The sequence below is a fragment of the Solanum verrucosum genome, unplaced genomic scaffold (assembly GCF_900185275.1).
Source record: "Solanum verrucosum unplaced genomic scaffold, falcon-dt-bn FXZP01000194.1, whole genome shotgun sequence".
In the NCBI taxonomy this organism is placed as follows: Eukaryota; Viridiplantae; Streptophyta; class Magnoliopsida; order Solanales; family Solanaceae; genus Solanum; species Solanum verrucosum.
Window position 1 is genome coordinate 1311337 of NW_026020416.1, and position 22223 is coordinate 1333559.

The 22223-nt window shown below is 36.9% G+C and overlaps 1 protein-coding gene across 1 annotated transcript; it reads left to right on the top strand.

Annotated features, from left to right (window-relative positions):
• Positions 1–89: 89 nt before the first annotated feature.
• Positions 90–21392, top strand: LOC125840881 (30-kDa cleavage and polyadenylation specificity factor 30-like). Its single transcript, XM_049519856.1, has 7 exons — positions 90–660; positions 5941–6330; positions 13385–13547; positions 13780–13890; positions 16812–16880; positions 18711–18797; positions 20260–21392. The coding sequence occupies exons 1-7, from the start codon at positions 272–274 to the stop codon at positions 21112–21114; spliced, it is 2064 nt and encodes a 687-aa protein (XP_049375813.1). The 5' UTR covers positions 90–271; the 3' UTR covers positions 21115–21392.
• Positions 21393–22223: the final 831 nt, after the last annotated feature.

The following is a 22223-nucleotide window of genomic DNA, read 5'->3' on the forward strand; positions in this document are numbered from 1 at the left end:
TCAATCTGCCAAATGACCCCTAAAATATTACTTTACTACAAATAACATGTACAGTAGCATTTAAGAGATCTCCATTTTCCCACCAAAGAGGGAAGCTAAATATTCTCTTTTTAGTTTCTCCTCTTCCTCTCTATTCTCCTAACCCTGCAGCCATAAGAAGAAAGCGCGTAAAATTGAAAACGCTGTTGTGCGGAAAGTGCCATAGCCACCAATTTCAAGCAAATCTGTTGTCAAACACCGACAAAACTACCCATTTGACAGTTTCGTAGTAATGGACGAAGGAGAAGGGGGTTTGAATTTTGATTTTGAGGGTGGCTTAGACACTGGGCCAACACACCCAACTGCATCTGTTCCAGTAATACAGTCTTTCGATCACACTGCAGCAGCCGCTCCGAGTGCTAATATTAACCCGCCTACTGTCTCGGCAGCTGTTGGCGGCCAAAGCGATGTAGGATTTGTTGGAAATCGTCGGAGTTTCAGGCAGACTGTTTGCCGCCACTGGCTGCGGTCACTGTGTATGAAGGGTGATGCCTGCGGCTTCCTTCACCAGTATGATAAATCACGAATGCCCATTTGTCGCTTCTTTCGACTCTATGGTGAGTGCCGTGAACAGGACTGTGTTTATAAGCACACGATTGAGGATATCAAGGAATGCAACATGTAAGACTTTTTGCTCGTTTGCTTATTAAACTGTTCCTTAATTTATTTTTTTTGAATTTGGTAACTTTGTATTATAACACAAAACTACATGGGTAGTACTAAACCTTATATACAGGTGTTCTAAATTTAAATTGAGTCTAATATATCAATTATAGAGACAGTTTCATTTGAGTATATAATTGATTGCACCCAAAAACGTAACTACAAAATGCAGTTGAATTTAACTTTCTGCATACTATTCTCTATGCTCTCAAAACACCTAGAATTTCTCTCTTTCCAGGTTACCCACCAGATTGAAGCAGGGATAATTCTCCATCTAGTTGTGTCTTTAGCCAGCAGTCTTGCCTCCTCCAAACTTTTTAGGGCTTCAATAATTCTCTTAGGCATAGTCCAAGAAATGCCTTTGAAACTCAAGAATACCCTCCATAATTGTTGAGTAAATTTGCAGTGTAGAAAAAGATGGTTAACAGTTTCTGATGTTTCTCCACAAAGAAAACACCTAGAACATAAGGTTATCCCCCTTTTCATAACATTATCCTATGTCAAAGTGGCTTCCTTAGCTAGCAGCCATATAAAACATGAGACTTTATAAGGAATTCTGCCTTTCCAAATTTAGCTTCACCACCAGGTAGGAATCTGTTGCCTTGGTTGCTCCATCAACCTGTAAGCTGCACCTACTTTGAATATACCTTTGTTGCTTCCTTTCCACCATAATGCATCCTCTTCAGCCTGGAGTCCATTGAAATTTCCAACAATGTTGAGAAATTCTGCCACCCTCATCACTTCCCAGTCATTGAGATGTTCCCATTACCCACTTTCACCTTGGGGTTGAGTTTGACTTCCTTACATAATTCTCTTAGGGGTCGTTTGGTAGAGTGTATAAGAATAATGCTAAATAGAGTCTATTACTAATGCTTGCATTAGCGCATGTATTAGTTATGCTTGCATTAATTATACATAGATTATTTTTATGCATTATTTGGTTTGATGCATTAAAAAACTAGCATGCATTGCATAAAAAATAAATTTACAAAGATACCCTCCACTATTATGGTAGAAACAATGTAAAAAAAGGTTTTGAGGGACAATTAAGTCTTCAATCATGCTAATGCATGCATTAAAACCATTGCATTGCTAATACCTAGATATTCATGGTATTAGCAATACATACCTTAATACACAATAGAGTGTATAACTAATGCAAGCATGGAAAAATGTACCAAACAAGGTATTAGTAATACACAAGGCTAATGCATGCATTATTTTTTCTAATACACTCTACCAAACGACCCCTTATGGATCTCCATAAGCTGACCCCATAAGGTGAAGTCATATTCTTGGTCATCCAACTATCTTCAGCCTCATATTTGGCACCTACCACTCTTTTCCACATTAACTGATCTTCAACTGAGTACCTCCACAACCACTTCATTTTGAGTGCTTCACTTTGAAATATTAGAGAAAGTATATTCTTGACCTGCTTGCAAACACTGGAAAGTTGGCAGCTAAACCCTGCAACACTCCAATGGTACCCAATGTACATCTTATGAAAGATGATGGTGATCCTTTTGATGATCTAGAAAGATATAGAAGATTGGTTGGGAAGTTAAACTACTTGACTGTGACTCGTCTAGATATTGCTTTTGCGGTAAGTGTTGTTAGTCAGTTCATGTCCGCACCTACAGTTAAACATTAGGAAGCTGTGGAGCATATTCTATGTTACTTAAAAGGAGCTCCTGGACTTGGCATATTGTATAACAATCATGGTCATACACGTGTGGAGTGTTTTGTAGATGCTGACTGGGCTGGATCCAAAATTGATAGAAGATCTACAACAGGCTATTGTGTCTTTGTTGGAGGGAATCTAGTATCATGGAGGAGTAAGAAGCAAGGTGTTGTATCTCGATCCAGTGCAGAATCCGAGTACAGAGCTATGTCGCAATCCACATGTGAAATTATGTGCATACATTATCTCTTAACTGAAATTGGGTTAAAGCATCATACACCAGCAAAACTTTGGTGTGATAATCAAGCTGCTCTTCATATTGCCTCAAATCCGGTGTATCATGAAAGAACTAAACATATTGAAGTTGATTGTCATTTTATTCGTGAGAAGATTCAGGAAAATCTTATTTCCACTGGCTACATGAAGACAAGAGAGAAACTAGTTGATTTGTTGACAAAAGCGTTGAATGGAACTCGAGTTGATTACCTTTGTAACAAGCTGGGCATGATCAATATCTATGCTCCAGCTTGAGGGGGAGTGTTAGAGAATCATAAAGTTATATGTTTCCTTGTATATAATATTCTAGTTGATTCTTAGGGATTTAGATATTTAGTTACCTTAGTTAGTCTTTTTTTTATCTGTATTTAAATCATTGTCTTCTTTGGATAATACACATTGAAATTACTCCATACTTTCGTTTCAACAGTTGCCAACAAGGGTTGTGGTGGACTGGTACGTACTTCTTCATCCTTAACCAAGAGGTCTCGGGTTCGAGTCTGCTTGGGTACGGAGTTGCCTTTGTTAGGGAGTGTTTTACCCTCAACGTGGGAGTTCCCTGCGTGAATCTGGATTGAGTCGGGCTTCAATGTGGGTACCAAACGCCGGGTGGGAAACCAAGAAAAAAAAACCATTGCATTGTTAATACCATGGTTTGCCATGTATTAGTTATACATAGGATAAAGCCAAATTAATTGTACTCCCTCCTTTTTAAAAAGAATGACTTGTTTTCCTTTTTAGTTTGTTTAAAAAAGAGTGACCCCTTCCTTTTTTTGGTAATACTTTAATTTCAGCTTTTCTTGTGGCATGTTAAAGGCCACAAGATCAAAGGACATTTTGGTACATTTGACATAACTTTAATTTAGGACCACAAGATTGAAATGTCTTTATTTCTTAAACTCCATACCAAGTCAAACTAGACCATTTTTTTTGAAACGGAGAGAGTACCAAACAAGGTTAAGTAATACACAAAGCTAATGCATACATTATTATTATGCATCCTACCAAACGACCCATTAGTGTTGTAGGGTTGGGAATCTAACCCATTGTTTTGCTGCATGTTTGTACATTACTTTGCTCTTTAGGTTGTATATGATCATTGTTTTTCTCATTTATCATGGTCCTCTCACGATGATAGTTCTTTATATACATAGATGCAGAGACATGCATATATCAACATCTTTTATAAGTACAATACAAGAACAGCATAACCACTGTAATCCCACAGGTGGGGTCTAGGAAGGGTGATGTACGTAGCCTTACCCCTACCTTGTGAAGGTAGAGAGGCTATTTCCAATTGACCCTCGACTCAAGTAAAACATATCAAAATCAAGTATGGAAACGAAAGGAGTGAAGACACGATGCTAAAAGACATTTTTTATAAGGCTAGCATTTTATTCACGAAGGAGCACAGGGTAACTAGTGTGAGTTTTTTACGCTAAACAGCTCTAGTGATAATATTGAGGGTGTATTTTGTCACAACCTACTGTCAACAAATCAAATCACTTTTAAAGGAGCTCTGACATTCAAAACGTCCTTCAGTAGACACTGGTTATCATTCAAATCTAGAGAAGGTAGCATATAATAATAACATTTGTGCGTCAATGTGCACTCCCTAACCCTCCATCGAAGTGTGTCAGATTCCGAGCTTCATTCTCAGAGCCATAAACAGATGGTAACTAATTAGTTCTTTCAACTACAACAACAACAACAACATACCCAGTGAAATCCCACTAGGTGGGGTCTGGGGAGGGTAGAGTGTACGCAGACCTTACCACTACCTCGTGGAGGTAGAGAGGCTGTTTCCGGGAGACCCTCAGCTCAAGAACATCAAATCTAAGTGACAGGAGAGATATATATAAAACATAACAACCAATCCAAAAGATAGTGTATAATCAACAAAAGATACAATAACATCAAGAAAGTAATGTGAGGAGTGAAACGCAGTAAACAACATACGACACCTTGACGAGCTTGATTACTCATCTCTTTTGAATTTTTTTATTATGTTATTTATTTGTCTCCATGACACCAAATTTGTAATATTTTATTACGAGTTGTTGATGGTTAAATTCTTGGGTCTTCACCAAACAACAATAGAGATTGAAGATAAGATCTGATAATTGATGTATGCTACTGACCCAAAATCGATGAGAAGGTAGATTAATGGTGTTGATATTTTGAACTAATTTGAGATTAATAAAAATGAATAAAGATGGATGATGACCCAGATCATATACCCAAAACTCATGTTTAGTTTACTGTATGAAATCCATGATCGAAAAAATTTATTTTACAGTCATAATTGTTTTAATTGAATGGATTTCTCCATTAATAATAATAAAAAAATCCAGTAATAGAATGAATTTTTATGATGGAAGGTGTTTAATAAATCTATTCTTTTTTTTTTGTTTTGAGTCCAATCTTTCTTCTTCTGTTTTTTTTATTTTGGTCTTTACTCTGTGAAGCAAATTGTAAAGAAAATATTAGAAGATAGATAAAAAAAGATGTGGTTAGTGTAGTGATGGTGGTTCAAGGTGGAGGAAATGGTGGTGGGGTGAATGTCGAGTAACGAGAAAGAGAGGGGAAAAAAAAGAAAAAGAAACAAAAAACTTAAAGAGAAAAGTAAAAAAAAATAATTAACAAAAAGTCAAATTAAAATGTTATTAAAATATTTTTTATTAATTCTTTTGACTTCCACATGCCTCCAAGAGAGTGAGGACACTCTCTGTGCCATGTCAGCATCTAAGGGTGTAATTATTCCGTTTTAAAATAGTCTAAGGGGGTAATATGACTCCCGTAAAGCATAAGTGTGTAGCTGGAAATTCAATAACAGGTTGAGGGGGCATTTGACTATTTTCTCAAGGGAAAGAATGTACTATACAAAAGATTAAGTGGAAAGCAATCACTTCTTTATTGGTGTAAAGATACCTGATCATTAAAATCTGGTTTAGACTTAAAACAGCTATACTCATGGCTTAAGCATGCTGTATTCTGGGCCACAACTTATTCTGATATGAAGCAATTAATAGCTCTATTTATTTGCTTTCTATGTTCATTGACTCATTTTGCTGCCAAGTGACCGCTGATTAGGCTATAAGTGCTTTAGATGTTTATGGTAATGACTGTTAATTTCACTGCTTTTTAAACTGAGAAATTTGTACTTTTGATAAGCAAAAAATGCTGAGTGGGTCCTCAGACAAATAATATATGGATAGATTAATGACATTTGTTGCTGGTCAAGTTATGACCTTTTTGTGATGGTTTTCATAATACAGGTACAAATTGGGGTTTTGTCCAAATGGTCCTGATTGTCGATATAGACATGCAAAGATGCCTGGGCCTCCACCTCCAGTGGAAGAAATCCTTCAGAAAATTCAGCATCTGGCATCCTACAACTATGGTTACTCAAACAGGTTTAATCAAAATCGAAATGCTAATTATTCAACCCAGACAGACAAATCTCAGGCTTCACAAGCACAGAATGGAATGAGTCTTGCTGTTAAATCTACAGCAACTGAGACACCCATTATACAACAGCACCAGCCGCATCAACAAGTTCAACCACCTCAACTACAGGGGGGCCCAACTCAAGCACAAATTCATCCCAATGGCCAGCAAAATCAAGCTGATAGAACTGCAGTAGTCCTGCCTCAAGGAACTTCTAGGTGTGTAGAGTTTCAAGGTCTTTAATTAGGTTATGTAATCAGTTCATGTACGTAGATGATTGACAATAATATAAGAGTCCCTTATGTTGCTGTAATGAGTTCATCCAGAGCCTTGGTATCGTCGTAACTGGTTCTACTAATTCTTGATTGTTGTTTTTCTTATCCACTTGTATACTGGTTTTCCTTTTGTTCTATTTTCTGTTCCTCTTATGCACAGTTTGTGTGTCTGAGGAATTGATATTGACTATTGTGATCTTAATACATCAGAGTTCTGCAGTAAAAGGTACATACTTTGATGGGTAATTTGTGTGCTCTGATGAATGGGCGGTTTTAGGGATCACCATCGAAGGGAATTACATTGGAGGATATGCGGCTACCTGCTTTCTTTGTTCCTTTTTTCTTGGTTGCTTCAGTGGTTAGCATATCTATAGCTGCTAGAAGCTTAGGTCTAATAGTTGCTTAGAGATGATGAAGTTTATACAACTGTCTCTTTGAAAGGAAAGAGCTTGTTTTTCTCACCATTACTTCAGTTAGCTGTTATGGTCACTGGGATTTGGTTTTCTAGTTGATTTCACTTTTTCAGAGCGATGTGAACTCCAAATAATAAGTTCAGATTGAAGTCGTGGGATAATTTTCATTGTGGGAGGGGTGGGTGAGGTGATGCACCCATTGTAACTTCCTCCCAACTTGTTGAAGTGAAGCAGTACTATACCTTGATTCTAAAAATGTCCTTTGAATTGTTCTCTTCTTTCTTTGGCATTTCTTTGATAATTACAAGTTTGCTATGCAGCCTGTTAGACATCAGTTAGACCATCTTAGACCTAGTGAGCTCTAAGAGTATCCTCTTACTCTCATAACTTGAAAGCAAAGAAGCCTATGGCTCCATATGTCAGACAAAGACAAACCATGTTCTGTGTAATAGTCATGGTTTAGCGACCAGAGATAGTTACTTTTCTCCTTAGAATTCAAGGAAATGGTATCTTGGGCCTATGTGAGATCCTATCGTATTTAGTTATTCCTATAGAGACAAGGTGTTCAGTAGAGCGCTTTTAGGGAAGTGGATATGAAGATTTGGGGGTAGAGGAAAATGCTTTTTGGAGGGGGGTGGTAGGGAAAAGTATGGTACTATGGCAGGGAGATGGAGGAGTAGGAACAATATAACTCCGTATGGGTGTGGTTTGTGGAGGAGTATTAGGAAGGGGTGGAAATGGGAGACACTCACTTTGAGTAGAAAACAAGGTGGCCTTGGTATGAGAAATCTTAGCATCCAGAATAATTCCTTGCTACAAAAATGGCTATGGAGATTTTGTACTGAAGATGGAGCCCTATGGAGAAGATTTATAGCAGGGAAATATGGCTTGTTTAGCCAATGGACTACTGAGGAGGTGATGGGGTCGTTTGGATGCTGTGTGTGGAACACCATCAGAAGGTTGTGGCCACAGTTCAATAACAATATTTATATTAGTGTGGGCAATGGTCTGAAAACAAACTTCTGGAATGAAATCTGGAAAGGGGATGATAGCCTGAGGAACTTATTCCCAAACCTCTACACCTTGAGCTTACAAAGATCTGCTACTGTTGCTCAAGTATGGAGCCAACAAGGGTGGAACTTAGTGTTCAGGAGGGCTTTGAATGACTGGGAAATTGAGGATGTGGCCAGGCTACTAGAGGTGCTAAACACCCCTCCAGCCATATCTCAAAGAAAGGATGAACCAATTTGGAAGTTACATAGCAAAGGAATGTTCACAGTCAAATCCTGCTACTGGAGGATAAATGTCAATCAGTCAGTGACTAAAAAATGGCCTTGGAAGCTAGTGTGGAAGACAAGAAGCCCATTAAAAGTAGCATGTTTTGTCTAGTTGGTCATAAGAAAAGCTTGCCTTACACATGAGGCATTACAAAAAAGGGGGATGCAGTTTTTGCTCAAGATGCTTTATGTGTGAGCAGAAAGCAAAAGTAAATAATCATTTGTTCATTCACTGTAAAGCAGCTTCAAAATTGTGGAATATGTTTTTGGGTATACTAGGGGTTAACTGGGTGATGCCAAAGACAACCATGGAGCTCCTTAATAGCTGGACAAGAATTGGCAACAGAGGGAAAAGTGAAGATTGGTGGAAGACTATTCCAGCCTGTATATGGTGGACTCTATGGAAAGAAAGGAATGCTAGGTGTTTTGAAGGAAAAAATGATAAATTTCAGAAGATAGAAATGAAATGCTTAAGTCTTTTATTTTTTTGGTGTAAGCAAGAGTTGGTAGGGGAAAGCATAGAGATGGTTGATTTTAAAGGAAACTTGTAATTCTGTATGGCTTTTTGAGGGTGTGTCCACCACCCTGTGGGATGTAAGTTTCCAATCATCACCCCTTGGATGATGAATTTTTTGTGAATACAAAGTTACCCTTATCTAAAAAAAAAAAAAGATTTGCAGACATATTTCTTTTAAGGTAATGTGATGAGGGAAGTCTTCCCTAATATGTAGTATGTCTTCTACCAAAGAGAAGAGAGATGACAATTCAACAAATTCATGGGTCTCACGAGGGGGTTATTCACTGGGACTTGAGATTCATAATGCATATGCAGGATTGGGAGATTGGGAGATTGGCAGATTGAAAGAATTTCACAATCTGATTGAGTTTTTATGGGCTAGCCACTCCTAACAATTTATCAGATGTATAGAGCTGGAGAGAGAGTGGAGAATGGTTATTCATTTTTAGCTCTTACTATAAAAGGTTACTAGTGAGAGAGGAAGGTACTTTCCCCAATGACTCTCTTTGGATCCCTAGAGCTCTGAGGAAGGCATGTTTTTTATATGGTTTGCGGCAAGGGGTGCAATCTTAACAATGGAAAATATGAGGAAGAAGAGGATCACCTATGTTAGTTGGTGCTTTATGTGTAGTGCAAGTGAAATGTAGACATCTCTTATTGCACTGCAAGGTGGCTAATCGGTTATGGAGGGTGATCCTCAATTTTCTTAGGATGCAATGGGTGATGTCGGGCACAGTGAAGGAGGCTTTTCAAAATTAGACTCTTAAGAGGGGAAAGGGAAGCCGAAGGGCATGTAGTGTTGCCCCTTTAGCAATCATGTGGGTCATTTGGAAAGAGAGAAGTAGGAGGACATTTGAAGGGTTGGAAAGATTTTGTAAAGTCGCAGAGTAGTGTTTTGTCTCTAACCTTTTTTGGTGTACTTACGAGGTCCCTTTTTGCATAGAGAATCGGATCTCTAGTTGAGAACCACATTTTGTTGTAGGTTTCTCATCCTATGGTAACGGGTTGGCCACGTTTTTTTTGCCTCATTTGTTGATAAAATTATTTACCTTATAAAAAAGGGATTTCGTTTTACTAATAATAGATGGATGGTCTTTTCTAATTTCAGTGTGACAAATGTACTAGAGTATGTATTTAGTCTCAAATATGTTTGCTATGTTTCTGGTGCAAGTTGGGAAATATTTAACTTTTGTCTAATTCTTTTGTGTTTCTGATAATCTGATAAAATTTCTTTCCTTGGTGGATTAGCGGTTAGAGAAATAGTTCTCCAATAGTCTCTCTCTACAACTCCATGATATAAACTATATTGTAGAGAGAAATAGTTTTCCAAATAGGTTTACCCTCTTTAGTGCATTTAAAGCTCCATCATAAAAACTATATTATACACAGTTACAAAAATCTCATGTTCAGAAGATGCATGGTGAGATGGATGTTATAGTAGGAGCAACAAGATTATGAATGTGGTTATTCGGGAGAAGGTAGGAGTGGCCTTTATGGCGGACAAAATGAGGGAAGCGAGATTGAGATAGTTTGGGCATGTGCAAAGGAGGTGCACTAACGCCCCAATGAGGAGATGCGAGAGGCTGGTTTTAAGGGGTACCTAGAGGGGTAGAGGTAGGCCGAAAAAGTATTGGAGAGAGGTGATTAGACAGGACATGACACAACTTTCATATTACCCTGGACATGTCTCTAGATAGGAAGGAGTAGAGGTCACGTATTAAGGTAGAAGGCTAGTAGAGTTGAGTGTTGTCTTGTCGTGTATAGGTTTAGGCTCGTTAATGTCTATCGTAGTACTAGTCATACCCTTGTAGTTCTTGCCATATGTTGTGTATTGTATTTCAATTATCACACTATTTTGCTGCTGTTATTGTTTCCTTCTTGTAGATTTTACACTACTTTCCTTATTATCAACTATGTTTTTCATTGTTTTCTTCTTCTTTTACGTGAGTTTGATGCACTTGAGCCGAGGTATTTCGGAAACAGTGTCTCTACCTCCCCGAGGAAGTGGTAAGGTTTGCGTACACTCTACCCTCCCCAAACCCCACTTAGTGAGAGTACACTGGGTATGTTGTTGTTGTTGTATTCTAAGATATGGGTTACCTTTCAAGTTATGCTATAAGTAATTTGCTTATTGGAAGTAATACTCTTGTTGTTGTTGTTGTTGTTGTAGTAATACTCTGGTGGCAGAATCATCTTCATGTAGTGAAAGTGTTAGTTGTGTGGTTGTTAGTGAGATATCTTTTATTGATGTTGAACTTCTTGTTAAAGATCATGTTGCGAATTTGAATATGCTATAGCTTGAATATAGGCTTTAATGTGTTAACTTTGTTTCCTGATATTGTAGCAACTTTGATGATAGTGATCTTCTTGTTGATTTGGGAAGTAATGTTCAGGGCCTATAATGGGAAATTGCTGAGTAATCTGTTTGAAAATAAAAGAAAATCTGTATTTCGAACTGCATATAGGAACATTTGTTTCTTCTTGATTGTTGCATATATGAACATTTTTTTTCATGAGAAACTTTATCAGTCAATTGATCCTTTCACTGGATTTCAAGTTCAATGTTATGTTTTAGTTTGTATTATTTGGTTATGTTACTTGGTTTGTGACTCCTTGGATGATGAACTGCATATATGTTGCTAGTTATTCATAAATATTGATCCTTGTTAAGCAGTTTTATGTTTACTTGGACATAGGTGCATGTTGGGTTTGTCAAGGTGTTTACTTTTGTGATATGGGATGTGAATAGAATTTTGGACACAGGTATGAGAATACATCTGACAAGGTTATATGCATTGGGATACTTGAATGTCTAACATTTTCTTGATCTAATGAAGGAATTATTATTAGACTTATCAAAAAAAAAAAGAATGATTGTAATATTTTAGAATTGAGGGTATAATGCTTCACTTAGGGGGTGTTTGGATAAGCTTTTGCTTTTTTTATTTGTTCTTTTTATGCCTAAAGTAAAGTGTGTCTTTGCCGAACACCTCTAAGAATTAAAAAGTGCTTAAAAGTCAAAAGCACCTAAAAATAAGTCAATCCAAACACCCTCTTAGTCAGTTGAGAGTAAGCAACATCTCCAAAGAAACAGGGGAGGGGGCTGTTGGGGTGAAAGATCTTAGAATTTTATCAAAACCCTATTAAGAAAATGGCTTTAGGGATTTGATATTGACGAGCACACTCTATGGAGGGGGGTGTTGATGGATAAATATGGATTTGTTGAAGCAAAATGGAGGAATTATTATATCACATGTAGACTTTAGAGGGATATTATGAAAGGATGAGAAGATTTCATTGGTAACAAAACCTTCGGGATGGAGTATAATTAGCTTTGGGCATTATAAGTAGGGTGAAAGAGACGTTGAGACACACATTCATAAACATATATAGTATCTCGAGAATCTAGTCAGAGGGAAATGACAGTATGAGAATTCTGGAGATTACAATAGAGGGGTTCATTGGAACATAGGGTTTAGATAGAATCTTCAGGATGTGAAGTTTCTGAATTGCAAGCTTGGTTGAAATGCTGTAAAAGCAAAATACTTCAGACACTAGTCAGGACTCATGGTGGTGGGGTGGAAAGGTGAATTGTTTTCAGTATAATCATATTATCATAACCCTTGGTAAGGGAGGAGGCAAATTTTTGACACTTACGGTTTGGATCCCTATAGAACCAAAACATGTGCTTTTTTACTCAACGATGGAAGGAGTAATCCTGAAAGCTGGAAATTTGACCAAAAGGCAGATTACATGTCAACCGGTAATTTATGTGCAAATGTTCAGGTGAAGATGTGGACTACCTCTTATTTTTTCAGGTGGCAACTCACTTGTGTTGTGAGATGGTGAGATGGTGAGATGGTTCGAACTGCAATGTTGATGCCGAGCACACTGAAGGAGGCTCTCTTCAGTTGGACATGTTGAAGAAAAAAGAGAAGTGAAGAGCATGGGATGTTGCTCTATTAGTACTCATGTAGGCCCTGTTGAAGGGAGGAATATGATATAGCTTTAGTAACGATAGAGAATCATATGACGTTGTAGATTCTCTTTTTGCTGCTGTTTGTATACTGGGATTTTGCCATCGTAATTTAAGGATTCTTTTGTGATTGTTTTATCGGTTTATATGGCAATCTAGGAGTTCACTTCTTCATGGAACTAAAACTTCTTGGCTCTACGAGTATAACTGAAGCCAAAAGTATATAAATCCGTTCGACCAGATATCATACATAATCGCTACTAGCACGCCTATCTTGTTGTGATGAAGGAGCTATGCCAAGAAAAAGAAAGGGCCATGATGATTGTTTAATTGACTAGTTTCACAAGGAGTAGTTTGCAGTAGATGCAATTTCATTATTCTCTCATAGCAGTCTGTTACATATTTGCTTGCAAGTTTGTCTACAAATGAATGAGTAAGCTTTATGGATGAAAACTATCCAGGACTAAACACTACAGATTTGCTGGTTAGAACTGGTATTCTGTCTTCGAACATTGTATGTTATTAAGTGACACAAGGTGGTGATTCATTCTGTGCGGTGTTGTTTTACTTGCAATATCTTTCATTTGTTACCAGTGAGGTGATTAATTTCCTTCAATTTTTGAACTTCTTATTTTGACACCTGGCACAGCAATGACTTCCATTTTTTAATTCATTGATCTTTGTTCATGTAGTACTAATGTCCCTCTTCTCTATCCATGTCCCCCTTTATTGTGCTACTGAATAAGAAAGGACAGTTGCAGTCCATATCTCTGTTTTTGCTAGGACACTTATCCAATTTCTTGCATGGAATTAGGTACTTTATAGTTAAAAGCTGCAACCGTGAGAATCTTGAATTGTCAGTACAACAAGGAGTTTGGGCAACTCAAAGAAGCAATGAGGCTAAACTAAATGAAGCTTTTGACTCTGTGGAAAATGTCATTCTGATATTTTCAGTCAACCGGACCAGACATTTTCAGGTAGGCTGTTATTATCTCTATCCCTCATGTGTTACAGATGTAAAGTTTGTCTGTTACTTAATAGCTGAGGAGTGTTTAGTATTACTAGTATATCATTATTGTAAGTGTGTATAATTCGATTTTGACTTGTCATGGAAGTAATGTGTGAGTTAAGGCTAGTTGATGGTTGTAAAACAAAGCTTTCTTTGGTGGATGCATTTTCATGATGTGAGATTTGTTTACTATTTGTTAGGGTTGTGGAAAGATGACATCTAGAATTGGTGGCGCTGCTAATGGAGGAAACTGGAAGCATGAACATGGAACTGCCCATTATGGACGTAATTTTTCAGTGAAATGGTTGAAGGTCATTTATATTTTCTTTTTCCCCTCCCTGTAATCTTGGTTCCTGTGTTGCTTATGCACCTTTTCCAGTTGGATGGCCTTGATGTTTATTTGTGTGTGTAGCCTTACTAATTTTTATCAGGGGCTTGGGGGCAAACACAGTGTGGCTTGAAATTGTTTTTCCATTTCTTTTCGGGATATTAGTATTCTTTTCTCCAAGGAAGTGGGAAAAAGTGAGATGAAATTATCAGCAAACCCAAAAAGAATCATCATTTATGGTGTAGAAGATAATGGAGTATTAGTTGTCTTTTCAATGTTTTTATATTTATGTGGGAACTTAAATTGGTAATAGTAAGGGCATGTTGAATTTACGACCAGTTATGATGGCCGGCGAGGTTTTTTTAACTTTTTGGGAAAATGGTCAAAAATACCCTTGAACTATAGGGAAAGGTCTAAAAATACCCTCCATCCACCTTTTTGGTCTAAAAATACCCTTTCATTCACCTTTTTGGCCCACTTATACCCTTGAAACTAACAACCTTCTCTTTATTTTGTTTTCTTAAAAAGTATTTATTATGTGTCATTTTCTTATTGGATTAGATAACACCTCCCATCTTTACTAGATTTGTTTTTCATTATTAAACCTTGCTGCTGTACAGTTATTTTAAATAAATATTGAAGAACATAAGAAATGGTCTGATGGACGCTTATACTTGTATGCGTTTGTATTCCGAACCCTTCTACTCAACACTGTCAACTAAACCCTTAAACTCGTTAAATCACTATATTTTAAACCCTTTTCTCATCAGATCTGTGTGTGTAATCCAACCTCTTACACATGTAATTACATGTCATTTTTCAATGACACCTAAGAAATTAAATATTAAGAAAATAAAAAAATCAAATATTTAACTTTTTTAAATTCTGAATTTTTTTAAATAGTCATGTTCTTCCATCTTCATATATGCTCATAATTTGAGCACCAAATTCATGCCAAATAGATGAAATTTTTCTTTATTGGACTTGAAATTTCAACTACAAGTTCACTAACACAAATCCAACGAGCCCCAATCACAAATTTGAATTAATTTTATAAATTCATAAGACCCATTTGTTGTTCTTCAAGCTTTCTCAAGCTTATCAATGGAGCTTTCAATACCCACCATCACCCTTTACGTTAATGCATATCATACCTTCTCTTTGAATCTAACTAACACAAACAATAGTTTCAACTTTTAAAATAAAAAACACTAAGAATTTATAAAAATGGGGGTTGAAAAAAGAAATCAATGGCGGGGTTTTGATTTGTTGCAAAGAGGAAAGTGAGTTGAAGAAGAAAAAAGGTGTATGGCGGGTGATTTCGAAGAAAAAAAAAGAATGGGTGTGGTGGGTGATTTTGTTGAAGAAGAAGAGAAGAAAGTTTAGGGTTAGGGGTGGGAAGAGTGTTGGAGATGAAGAGAAATTGGGGCAGGGGTGGGGTGGGAGAGGGTTAATGAAGAAATAAGTTTTTTTAATAAAAAAAATATTTTTAAATAAAATATAGTGTAGTTACGCGCTTGGAAGCAAGTCTATTCACACATTTTTCCAACTCAACAATATTTATGCCACATAGATTTGGTCAATGGTCTGAGGGGTTTCAAATATTGTGTTTTAAAAAGTTTAAGGTCCAGGTGATAAAGTATAGAGTAAAAGTGTTCAGAATACAAACTTATACAAGTACAAGGGTCTATCAGACCATTTTGCCTTATCTTAATATCTTTGTTCCTTTACAAATATTTAAGTGTAATCCTATTCCTGTCACTCTATCAACGATGCTGAATTGATTTTTTTAATATTTAAAATTTTAGACGAGTTTTTCTAATTCAAAAAAACTACTTATTTTCTTTAATCTTTTTTATTCTTCACATAAGTTATCCAAGTCAAAACAATATCCTTCTTCACGACTCTAAAATAATTTTTTTTAAAGCTACAGCAAATACAAATAGTTACTAGATTTTTTTTAAAAAAAATTGGGGTCTTGAAGAGGTGTTTGTTTTGGTTTGGATAAATTATGGAAAAAAAATCTAGTAGAGATGAGATTTTTATTTCATTGAATAAGAAAATGACACATAATAAATATATTGTCTAAAAACAAAATAAAGAGAGGGTTGTTAGTTTTAAAGATTTAAGTGAGCCAAAAAGGTAGATGAAGGGTATTTTTAGACCTTTTCCTTTAGCTCAAAGGTGTTTTTGACCCTTTTCTGTAACTTTTTTCGACAAAGGTAATGTTGTATTCCTTAGCATTAAGGCTATGCTGGCAACCGCCAAAAAATGTTCCCAGAAATTACACAAGGAAGGGTAAAAACAGAAGAAGAAAAAAGACTAAATACTTACAAAGCACCTATAAAATCTACCAGCTGATCAGCTACTACTACACGTGTTTCTTTACACCAAAAGTATAATGTATTTATACAGTTTTCTTTGGATGCCTGAAAAGGAATAGTTATATCCTCATGACATCTATTGTTTCTTTAGTAATATCCTCATGACATCTATGGTTTCTTTCCTTCCAAACTGCCCACCATATACATGGTATTATCTTCCACCCTTCCTCCTCTTCTAATTCAACAGCTTACCAAATCTGCCGTATGCTCTGCCATTATCCACCTGGTCTATAATTTTGGATTCCAAAATGGAGATGTGTGGGTATTCGAACCTAACCAGATGAAAGTTCAATTCTCTCTTGACCAAAAGCGTCATACGAAAGAAATCCTATTCCTTTTATGACCTTTCCAATTTCTCTTTAGGACTATGATCATTTTCCTAACAGGTAGTTGATATAACTTAGTGTCTGGGGTTTTCTTTCTTTTTGTTTTTTGCGTCTCTCTTCTCTTTACCTCCTTTTTATGTAATTGTTGCATAATTGCTTGCACATCTGAACTAACTCCAAGGTTTAAAATGCAGCTCTGTGAACTGTCCTTCCAGAAAACTCACCATTTGAGGAATCCATACAATGAGAACTTACCAGTGAAGGTATAAATCTGAGCCTTTATCCCTTGATCCTTTTGATCAATTTCAACTAGTTTAATTTTCACTTTAACTGCTCTGAGAATGTCATGTCCAATGATTGATTTAGACTGAACATACTAACAGGCAAGAATTTGTGTTTGTATTGAAGATTGCTGTAATTCCTCGATTGTCTTTTCACATGGATGCTATAATAAACATCCCTAAGATCCTGACTCGTCTGGCAGACCATTGGCTAGTTGCATTTCCCATCCACTCTATCCCCATACATCTTTCTTTTTGGAAACAACCTTGGTTTTTGCATTTCAGTAAGACCATCTAGTTCCACCGGAACTTTGACTGCTTCTGGTAAGAACCAAAAATCTTTCGTCCACAGTAAAGATTTGAGTATCTTGAGTTCGGGTCATCTGGATAAAAGAGATTATTTTCTCTCTCCCCCAAAGCTGATACTCTTTAGTTGGAAAAATTGAATATTTTGTTTTGGAAAACTGAAATATAAAGAAAAGAATTCTTTTAGAGAGAGGGAGTTAACTTAGCCAGATTGTCTTGACTTGACAATCAAAAGACCAGTTCCTTCGAATTTCACATCTAATTATGATGTTCGGTAAAGGCAAGCTTAAAGAAAGCACCAAAAAACTTGGTTATTTAAGCAGTCAGGATTCTTGCTGAACTATATATATAACAGCATATTCTGCAGTGCTCACATTGCCAAGGTAGCTAGGTTTTTACTTTTAAGGCAAGGATTTTGGTTCAAGTTACTGCTAAAGTGCATTTCCAACATTACCCAAAAAGTGAACAATGGTCACAAGTGAGATAACATATCTTAGTGTGACCTTAATCACAGTCTTCTTTTGAGCCTTTGAAGATAACAAGCCGTAATTCATGAAAATATACTCCGCTTCTGTTCAATAAATTCTTTACTAAAATGTGATATCCTCCTCAACTTGCAATCAGTTTGGATTAAGGTTTGACTAACAGTTGAGGCATTTTGGCTGGCAAGCTAAATGGTTTAAATGTTGAAGGTTTCTTCTTTTTTGTCACTAAAATATTCTTAGTTTGTTGGCTATCAGTGTTGTCAAAGGCTTACGAGGCACAAAACATGTTGAGCGCTTCACTTAGCAGGCGCTTCAGTGTCGCCATCAAGGTTCTAAGACATTCTTTTCTTTCGAAAGAGTAATTCTGAAGAGGCAACACTAAATAATTGATATTTCGTTTTATCGTAGTTATTTTTCAATTTCTTTGCCCATATATTTGTTATTCATGCTTAGAATTATTAGTCTGGGACGAACATGCAGATTTGTATTTTTTTTCTCCATTTGCGCCTCTCTTCATTAAAGCCTACACTTTATTTGCGATTTGTGTTTATAGCCCCTACGGACTTTAGAATTTTTTTGCTCTTTTCACCTTTGATAACACTGTTGGTGAATCAGTACTGATGAAAGCGTACCACAAACTTCCCTTTTGTTGCATGCTGAGGATTGTGCTTCACTCAACATTGCCTGTGCTAATGATTTTTGATGAATGTGGTGAATCACGAAGGACAGAAATCTATGATAAATATATTTTTTCAAATATTAGACTGCCTTCCAGTAAGGATCAATCGCCAAAGGTCCTATTCTTGACATCTTGTGCAATGTGTTTCAGATTCTCTTGAACTGCAGGGTGCATTTAAGATCTTCCTTTTACTAAGATATTTAATTGGTGATTGATGCATATAGTATCTGAAATAGGAGCTACTTAGTTGGTCTAGTTTGTTTTGTTTGGATTCTAAATTGGTCTACATGCTGTTGTTACTTCCAGTCACCGTTTTAATGTTGTATTTTGCTACTGTTGCAGATAAGCAGAGATTGTCAAGAATTAGAGCCCTCTGTTGGTGGGCAGTTGGCTTCTTTGCTATATCTTGAACCAGATAGCGAACTTATGGTACTTCTTTTACTAAAATTGAATGTTGTCCTCAATAAAGTTTTCATTCTCTAGATGGTAATGTTTCCATTCCTGAAGCTTTCGGAGTGCTTCCGTCTGTTACTTGTCTCGGTATAATATGTGCTAGAACAAATGACTAGTATAATTATGACGGTGCTTTTTGCAAGTAAAGATTGCATTAGATATCAATATTGACAATATGCATAAAACCGCTGCTGATATATACAATGGAACACTTGTTACTGCTTTCGTGGCTATCTCTGTGAAAGCACTATTTCTGCAGGAGCATGGTATAATTTCTGCTTTTGGTTGAAGCTATTAGAAAAGTTTCTGGTTTTGGTTGTAAGAATTTTTTATCCCATATTTTGTGCATTGAATTAGTCAATGCTGATTGACAATATTGAGCCTTGTGATAGTTAAATACAAGTATTTTGAAATTTCTCAGTGATAGGTGTTGTGCAAATATTTCTAATGGGGAATTGGGATTGAAAATTAATCCTCTGGTGTGTTGTCAATCCTAACTGGCTATCTGTTCATCTAGTTAAAAATTCTTAGATTGTCTCATGTAGGTGATCGGTGAAATCATGAATGGTTTGATTAGATAGTTTCTAGTTTTAATGTCTTGAGTTTTTTAGCATTATTCATTTGGATAATAAATGAGAGTATTTAGTCCTTGAAGGATTAATTCCTCTCAATTTATAAGGTGTGGTTTCACCTGCTTGTCAAATCCATCAATTCTTATCCCCAATTCCTGCCCAGCTTTATCACATTCATTTAAACCACATAGAGACCTGTTCTGGTACTGCAGTTGATTTGCTTTGGTGTATGCACCAACAATGGTAACACCATGATGATTGCAGTTTATTGACTGACAAGGTTGATTGCTGATCATTGATTGTGTCGATGATACCTCCTACATACTCAGCCTGTTCGGACCTGAACTTATACTGGAATTTGTTTGGTTTTTTGTCTCACTACTAAGGCACTCACCATCCTCACATGGGTTGTCCAAGATTCCATTGGTCATCGTATAGGATAGCATATCTGATACACTTGTTTCTTCTTTTCTCCGCCAAATTTTCCACAAAGCTCCATTGCTACCGGGTTAAATTTTATTTAGATCATGACATAGTGCAGTTTGGACATGTTTTAACACAGTTTCTGTTCTTTGATTTGTAGCGGTGGTGAGTTGTCTATTCTTATTTTTATTGGTTTGATAATGACTCAGTTCTTTCCAATTACATGTCTCAAGTTCAGTCCAACGTGTCTGAGTCCTCAAACTCAAAATTTTGCTGCAATCCTTCCCTACCCTTGTAATGTGCTGTTTGTCATTAAGCATCTGATGCTTGAATTATCCACAACGAGAAAAGGGCATGGTAGTTATAGTAACTCTACAAACTATATCCTATTGCAGCTGGGCTCAAGTAGACTGTATTCTAATGGGATAATAACTGCATTTCAGGCAATCTCACTTGCAGCAGAATCCAAGCGACAGGAAGAAAAGGCAAAGGGAGTGAACCCTGACAATGGGAAAGATAACCCAGATATTGTACCATTTGAAGACAACGAAGAAGAAGAAGAGGAAGAGGAAGAAAGTGAGGACGAGGATGAAAGCTTTGATCAAGGTTTTGGACCAGCTGCGCTTGGTAGAGGAAGGGGCAGGGGAATTGCATGGCCTCCAATTATGCCTTTTGGACATGGGCCCAGGCCTCCTCCTGGGATGCGAGGCTTCCCTCCAGGCATGATGGGTGATGGGTTTTCTTATGGAGCTATGACACCTGAGGGTTTCCCAATGCCTGATCATTTTGGAATGGGTCCCCGACCTTTTGGTCCATATGGCCCACCATTTTCAAGTGATTTGATGTTTCATGGCCACCCTCCAGCTGGTGGATTTGGGATGATGATGGGTCCTGGAAGGCCCCCTTTCATGGGCGGAATGGGTCCAGGAGCGACAGGCCCACCCAGAGCTGGCCGAGCAGTTGGAATGCATCCATCATTCGTTCCACCCTCATCTCAGCCTTCTCAATATCCTTATAGGGCTAAAAGAGAACAGCAGGCTCCAGTTAGTGACAGGAATGATAGATTTAGCTCAGATCAAGGTAAGGGTCAGGAAATGATGGGTTCAGTTGGTGGACCAGATGGAGTACATATGCAAATAGGGAAATCTGAACACAATAACCAGTTTGGTGCTGGAAACAGCCAAAAAAATGAGGAAAGCGAAAGTGAGGATGAAGCACCAAGAAGATCAAGACATGGGGATGGAAAGAAGAAGAGGCGGGATGTTGATGAAGATGCTGCAACTGGCTCAGAAAAATAGGTGTTTGTAAATCAAATATAGAAGTCATCTTGTCTTTGCAGCTGTGTGACATGCTCTACGGGGGCAAATGCAACTAGCTTTTATGTAGAAACCCATCCACCAACCTGTTTTTGCAGATTTAGAAAGAGAAATTCAACTTGTACTCTTACTCTTATGTCACGATCCTGTCAGAGTATTCGGGCCCGACTGAGAAATTAACAAGAGGTTTATAATATAAGTGCTGGTGTCTAATTTGTGTAACAATTAAATTTTACAGCCTTTTATTAGATAAATTTTGAGGAATATTCCTGTTGTTCGTTGGCTCAACTTTTCTTTTGTCATGCTGGCACATAGTCCCAACTTAGTGAAGCATGAAAAGTTGGTTGAAGCCTTGAAGGTCGTATCATGATTCATTAAAAGTTGATGAACTTACTTTGTCTATGAATTATTGTAGTTCCATGTATTTAGAAGGTGAAAATGATGAAAATGGTTCCACAAGTTTGTCATTTATTATTTTGCTATGCATGACCTTAAGATTCTAGCTCATCTAACACAATTTTTGCCGTATTTAATGGCTTAAAAGTTATTGTAGACGATAAAATTTGCGCTGAGAAAATAATAATCAAGATTGTAAATATGACAACAATTATAGTATTTTATTTCAAATATATGAGCGTTACAATCTCTATTAATCCTCTGATTCGTTTTCCTGAATATAAATTCAAGGAATTTGAGCTTGAGCTTTGAATTTGGTGAACTTGTTCTTGACTTGTATTTGGATTCAATGTTCTTCGAACTTGATCTTAAACCTTGATGAACTTGATCTTGAATTTAAGGGATTTTGAGCTTCTTCCTGAATCTTGTGGGTTTGATCTTGAGATGTTTCTTAAATTTGAGCACTTGAGTGCTTGAATTCTTGAACTTGTAGCTTGTAGAGAAATTTGTGGCATTTGACTTACGAGCTCTCTATAACTTCTTGTTAGAATCTTGGTGTCTTTTACGAATTATGAGAACCACTATTTATAGTTGTAGCATAGAGGATTTGTGATGAGGACAAAATTTCTCCGGCCAATCAGATTTAAGTGACGTGGCGGAGGAGTAGTGATGAAGACATGTTTCCTTCGATCATT

Excerpts from the sequence above, each read along its gene's own strand:
- LOC125840881 (XM_049519856.1), top strand. The coding sequence starts at position 272 with ATGGACGAAGGAGAAGGGGGTTTGAATTTTGATTTTGAGGGTGGCTTA. Across the intron at positions 6,331-13,384 it reads CTGCCTCAAGGAACTTCTAG|GTACTTTATAGTTAAAAGCT; the intron begins GTGTGTAGAGTT and ends GCATGGAATTAG. Across the intron at positions 13,891-16,811 it reads TTTCAGTGAAATGGTTGAAG|CTCTGTGAACTGTCCTTCCA; the intron begins GTCATTTATATT and ends TTTAAAATGCAG.